This window comes from Halictus rubicundus, chromosome 16 (genome assembly GCF_050948215.1).
Source record: "Halictus rubicundus isolate RS-2024b chromosome 16, iyHalRubi1_principal, whole genome shotgun sequence".
Lineage (NCBI taxonomy): Eukaryota > Metazoa > Arthropoda > Insecta > Hymenoptera > Halictidae > Halictus > Halictus rubicundus.
Window position 1 is genome coordinate 9,568,666 of NC_135164.1, and position 6,333 is coordinate 9,574,998.

At 46.9% G+C, this 6,333-nt stretch overlaps 1 protein-coding gene across 1 annotated transcript; it reads left to right on the forward strand.

Moving 5' to 3' along the window:
* Positions 1-1,973: 1,973 nt before the first annotated feature.
* On the forward strand, positions 1,974-3,856 carry LOC143362093 (uncharacterized). The gene is made up of 3 exons (XM_076801934.1): positions 1,974-2,268; positions 2,354-2,436; positions 2,580-3,856. Exons 1-3 carry the CDS (start codon positions 1,980-1,982, stop codon positions 3,300-3,302), a joined length of 1,095 nt encoding a protein of 364 aa, XP_076658049.1. The 5' UTR covers positions 1,974-1,979; the 3' UTR covers positions 3,303-3,856.
* Positions 3,857-6,333: the final 2,477 nt, after the last annotated feature.

Genomic DNA, 6,333 nt, shown 5'->3' on the forward strand with positions numbered 1-6,333 from the left:
TCGCTTGCAAAAATAATTCATCTTCCGCAATCTTCTCCTTCGATTTCGATCGCTTAAAATTCCGATAAACATTGAAGAATACCACTCGAGAAAAGGAAGAAAGTTTTTCTAGCTACTTCAGCTATTTTTGTGGAACAGTTCGAGGGTCGAAAATTTATGCAAAAGTTCAGGGACAGGATGGCACCACTCACGGGGGGCAATTTTTCGGATCCCAGGCCCGACGTCTAGCGTCAAGGGTTCCCGTCGGTTCAAAACGTGCGTCTGGAGAATGTTACTTTCGACTCGTCGATCTCGCCAAGCAGGGAAAGGGCTCCGAGGAATTCGTCCTAGCTCGTCGAAGAAGACGGATTTGTTGTGTTTCCCTTACCAACCCCGAAATCGAAACCCTTCAATGCCAGGGTTGTCAATCCCTAATTCGTCAGGATTCGTCGGAATGTACGAAAGAATAATACAACGCTGCGCGGTGTTTATTAACGGGAGTTAGGCGATCCGAATATAGAGCTTCCAGGAACGAAAATAGGCTAATAAAATGATAGGAGGCGGCGGTCGAGCGGATCACGATTTAATCGCTGGTTTTAGAAGTCTCGTCCACGGATCTCTGGATTGGTTCGGTTGTTGAAGCATAGGCGGGTCTTCGGTCTTCTCCTCCGCCCCAGCGTTACTCACTGCGTTATGGCTGTCCCAACGCAAAAACAGATTTGCCATCTCCTTAATAGCCGCTGCACTTCCGATCCTCGTAATTATTATGCGTCGCGGACCCGCATCTTGCTTCGCAACCTGCACCAGCGGACCTTCGCCTGGAAACTCTTCCAAATCGAAATAAAGAACTTTCCAAATTCGAGATAGCGACACACTTCTCCACTTAATTAAAACCAAAGACAAATACAAGAATAAATTTTCCCAAGGGTCCGTAGTCAGCTCGATTATAATCTCCATACAATTCCAAATCTTTCTGAGCCTTCTAGATTTTTTAAATCCGGAATTTCTTCGTGCAAATTAAAATATTCCCACACCTTTCTAAAGGGAACTATTTCCTCTCTTCATTCAGCATTTCGTTCAATTTCGACCAAAATAGAAAATGAACTCTGAAATAAATTGCAATGCAAGCCTCGAATTCACCCCCTCGTGATTTCAGGACCCCGAAGACGTTCCGAAAACCTCCCTGTGTCCTGCAACCCCGCCCCGCGTAAATTCGAAGACAACAAGGGTGCGTGGGGGTGAATCGGAGTCTCCAATCAGAGTCGGAGAAAGCTGGGCCACCCCACGGAGCTACGGAACCGCGGGCGTGGGTGTGCTGGTAAAAATCGTGGCTCGAACACGCCGCCAGTGGCCGTACACTCGCAAGCACACACACAGATAGACGAACAGACAGGAATCGGTGGTGGTGTCCCGAGCACCACGAGACCAACACTTGACTCCTTCGGAGGAACAAGTCACATTAGTCGTCTGCCCTCCAGCCTGACTGTTCGACCGTGACCACCCCCTAAAGAGAAGAACGCGGGCCAGTTTGACGTTTAACTGTCTGTTCCCGAAGACAGTAAACCGATCGGTGGCAAGTGTCAACGACGTCGTAACCGGCTCGTCTCAAGCTTTATAGTCCCGACCCGACGGCCCGCGTTTTATTGCGTTTCGAGTGCAATTAACCCCTGAACGGACCGCTGTGTCAACGGGGTCCGAGAGAGTGATCATCGCCACAAAATCAGCGGACAGTTTATTGTCATTAACTCGGAACGATCTCAAGAGTCGTCTGACTTCAGTGCCGTGAATAAAATATTTGCAAGTTTGAGTTCGAGGCAAGTTTTTGGGAAATTGAGTGGAGTTTCGAGAAAACTGAGTTCAGGGAAGATCGAGTGAGAGGGATCTGTGAGTTCTGCAGGTGTAGAGATCAGTGCTGCGAGTTTAGGGAGAGTTCGCGAGTTACTGGGAAGTGTGATTTCCGCTAGAAAACGCGTGAGAGAAACAGATAAGAATGTATTAGAATGTTGTCTTCCTCGACTTCCGGCACCCCGTTCAGCGTCCGTGACATTCTCAGCGAGGATCAGCAACTAGGCACCATGGATTACGCGAGCGTGCACCACCAGCACCAGATCCAACAGCAACACGTCCCTCAAGATTACTATAACTACGTCGTGCCGGATAACCAGTGGGAGTTCGAGAAATACAAGGAGCAATCGATGCAGACTTACTCGCATTACCCGGACTTGAGTCATGTTCATCAGCTGAACCAGGTCGCGCCGACGTATCAGGAGCCTCCTGTCACCGAAGACGGTGCGTCACAATTTTTTAAAAAATTTCTCTTTAATAGGAACAATGTAGTTTTTATCGTGAGATTGACGGAATGATTTCTTTGCAGGTAACGTTGTCACGTCGAGCAAGACGGAGCTGCGGAAGTCTGTCAAGAGAACGAAGCGAAAGCCGAGGGTGCTGTTCTCCCAGGTGAGTGTCCGATAATTGTTTAAACAATATTTTCAAGTTCCTTCTGCTCTGCGACCGCCACTCCTTATTTGCGGGCCAGATTCGTGTTCGAGGAAAACGTGAAAGAATGTGAGATTGCAACAGCGTTTAACAATTTGTTTCAGACGCAAGTGTACGAGCTGGAGCAGCGATTCAAGCAGCAAAGATACCTGAGCGCCCCCGAGAGAGAATTACTAGCTCAAACCCTGAAGCTGACCAGCACGCAGGTGAAGATCTGGTTCCAGAACCGTCGGTACAAGAACAAACGTGCGCGCATCGAGGGCGCGGAGAAGCTGCAGGCACAGAGCTTGAAGAACCAGTCGCTGAAGAAGATCTCGGTGCCGGTCTTGATCAAGGACGGCAAGCTGAACCTGCAGGAGTCGTACAACACCGCGATCACGCCGTACTGGTCGAACATCAGGCCCGAGTTGACGGTGACGATGCAGCCTGACTTCCGGATGAACGACATCCGCGTGAGCCCCGAATTCCGACAGAACTCCGATCCCATCAGTCCGGAGTTCAAAACAGAGATCGGCTCGGACATCAGCGGGAAATCCAGTTTGAACGGTGATCTACAGCCTAGACAGCACGTGATCGCCACGGGGGATTACAGCAACAATCTGGCGATACAATGTCAACGGCAGATCAAAACGGAGTACAAGGACAACGAGATCTCGCCGTTCCCTGACATGAAGAACATGGTGGACGCGAAACCGATGATCGGCGACGTCTCCGCCGCGGATTACGGGTTCGCGAACTACCTGGGCTGTTCGACTAATTACCAGATGCAGTACCCCAATTACATGGAACAGATGCCCATGGAGCAGAATCTGCAGCGGCTGTGGTAAAAACGAGCGAAAATCCGCGTCGAAATTGACTGTGCTTCGGAATCGTGAGATGAACAATGTTCACATTGGTGGATAGATGAAATGTTAGTAGATGTACAAAAGATCCAAAGAGTCCCGACGCGGGATCAAGATTGATTCGTTCCGCGTATTATTTTTTTAACGAACGATCCGTGTCGAGAAATGCCTAACCACGTTACCAAATAGATAGCTAAAGAGTAATCGTTTCTAAGGATTGTCCAGATAATCCATCCTAGCTGTAAGTTTAGCGTAGTTAGTATTAAGGCGAGCGCTATTGGCAGCTGTGTTTCTTTTTCTCTGTTCTCTTAGTTAGCTAAGGTATTTTCCATTCGAAATAGCGACGCGCCGCTTCAAGAGGCCCGGACGGAAGCCGCTTCAAGTGTTTCTCGTAATTCACCGTCTTCTTCTTCTTTTTTTTTCAACCGTGCTTTCTGTCTTCGACGATTTTGTTCGACTTGCAGGAGCACCGTAATTTTCCGCACGAAAATTGTCGACGAGCCTCGCGTGTTTCTTATTAATCGAATGATGCGATCTCAAGCGCGAACTGTACTCTCCTGTCGGCTGGGAGAACGAAACAAATGACAATAAAGTATTAAGTTTAATAGCTGCGAATCGTTTTCTGTTCCCGTCCCCAAGAAACAATTTCATCGCCTTATTAAAAGAACCTTAAGGAAATAATAAACCTCCTGAAGGAAATAATAATTGCGCTGTCGGTTCAAACTCCGAGGAACATTAAATGCCGCGTTTCTCAAGCAGACCGAACAATGACTCGCTGTTTTGCGTTTCACGAGTTTATAAAAAGTTCGATCTTCATTTCGATTTAGATTTATCCGAGCATGATTTTCGGTACGGTTTCGAGGCCGGATTTTTCCGCGGAGCATCGAGGAAATTCGACATGGCGGTCCGGGCCGATAAAACAAAAATATGGCGAAATGGCATTTATAAATAGGTGAGTTCTGACAGCTTGAGCGAAGCCATGGGCGCCTTTTAGGTTATCGCACGAGCACGACGGGTCATCTGGCAGTCAAGTGCCTTCACATAGACGATCCGCGTCGGTGTAATCGTTGTTCATGGTGCTACTGGTGCCATAAAGGGCCATGGGAACAAGCTGATAAAAATGTCGGTGCCGATATTAGTCCTGGCTCGCGTGGTCTTTCCCATGTACATACACCAACGCGGCAGACCACCCTCGCGAAGGAAACAGCTCCGCCTCTGTGCACCTGCACGCACCTGCGTGCACTTGTTGCACGGAGTCTGCTTAATTTCTCTGGACGTGCTCCAGAAGCTGCGCCGACTCGAGCCAGCACATCAATTTAAACCTCGCGTCTGGAAATCCCGAGAATTCTAGTCTTTTCGTAGAATTCCGAAATTTGTGAAAGATAGAAATTGCGTTGGCTCGAGAGATTGAATTTCTAAATTTGTAAAGGATGAAAACTATGTTGGTCAATTTTCGTATTTTTGTCATAATATGTCTCGAAAGATAGTTCGGATATTTCGGGAGATGAGAATCAATTGGGAATGTTTTTGTTCGGTCGAAGCGTGCGAATTGGATCTGAACAGATCAATCGAGACGTTTATTGCTCGGTTTCGAAACCGCGTGGATGCACCGTGATAAATTCTTGCCAGCAAGCGGCGGCCGAACTTCCTCCTGAAAGCCCCATTAGGATATCGTATATTCGCATAATCAATCACTGCGCATTAAACGTTGAAATTCGATCCTATTTGCCTGCTGGCGAACGGGAACCGTCGCGTCGCGTCGGGGTTAGGTGAATCCATGGAAGGCTAATGCTGTTCAAATAGACACACTCGCGTGCATATGCACGACACGGCTCTCGATCATTCGGGCTCATTTGCACGCGAACGTGTTCTCTTTTTACCGAGGTTCATTAATCACGCCACGTCCGTTGGATTTCTTCGACAGATTTTACATCCTTCAATTAGAAATATCGTAATGCCTGAGAGGGTTTAAGAAAGTTCGGATTGTTCCTTTAAAAGTATTAAAATGTGATCCGTGTCTTTATCCGCAGCGTATCCGGCTACCGATTTAGAGCATGACATAGCAACGTATGAATGCACCTCGAACGACGTGTAATGTGGCGTCAATGAATGCTAATTATAACTGCAATCGGAATCACTACTAATTTTTTAGTCTAACTTTAGCGGACACTGCCAGGGGCGTTTCTTCCTACGAAATTTTCGGAAACCAATTAAAAATCTTTTTATTTGCAAATCTAGTTTAAAACTTTGATTGCGGCAAGAGATCAAAAGGGAGGGAAAGGGTCCACCAGGAACCTGAAAAGGTCCTCCTGGAGCCACCAGGGTTGGAGAGGGTCCCGGGGAGGTTTTTAATTGACAGAATCGATAAAACCACCGATTCTTGACATCGTCGGTATAGCAGAACGCGACACAAAATCCCAGATGGTGAACAGCCTACTTCAGGGTCTGCGATGATACCGTGTGCATTAGGATCCTACATGATCAGAAGTAGGAACAGCACAACCTCGAAACGGCATCTACCTTACCAGCTTTAAAAAAGGTCTGGAGGCATCTTTATCGGCCTGAAGAGCTCGTCCCTCAGCGCACCCTAGGGTGAACACTATAGGAAGATGACTTCCGGTTGTCTTTAATGTTCTAACTGAATTGTTTAACAATGCAATTACTTTGTAATGTCACAGTAACGTTAGTATTAACCTAAATACGTATTACTGTGCAATTCTCATCAGGAAACCTATCCTGAAATTATTTTTAACAGGATTCTAGTATACATATTTTTATTTAATTCTTCAAATACGGTTTCGTGTAATTGATCCTCCCCGGAAACGCGAAACGAAACAGATCTTCGATCATAAAATAGTACCACTGTCATTCACCTTCTAAATCCTCATTACTGCTAGAGGCCGGCGGCTACAAACGTCTGAAAATAGTTTCTAATAAACCAGCGAATCCACAAACTACCGGCAGCACTAAAAGAACAGGAACTCCTGATGTCATTTCTAAACCGCATCAACTTGGA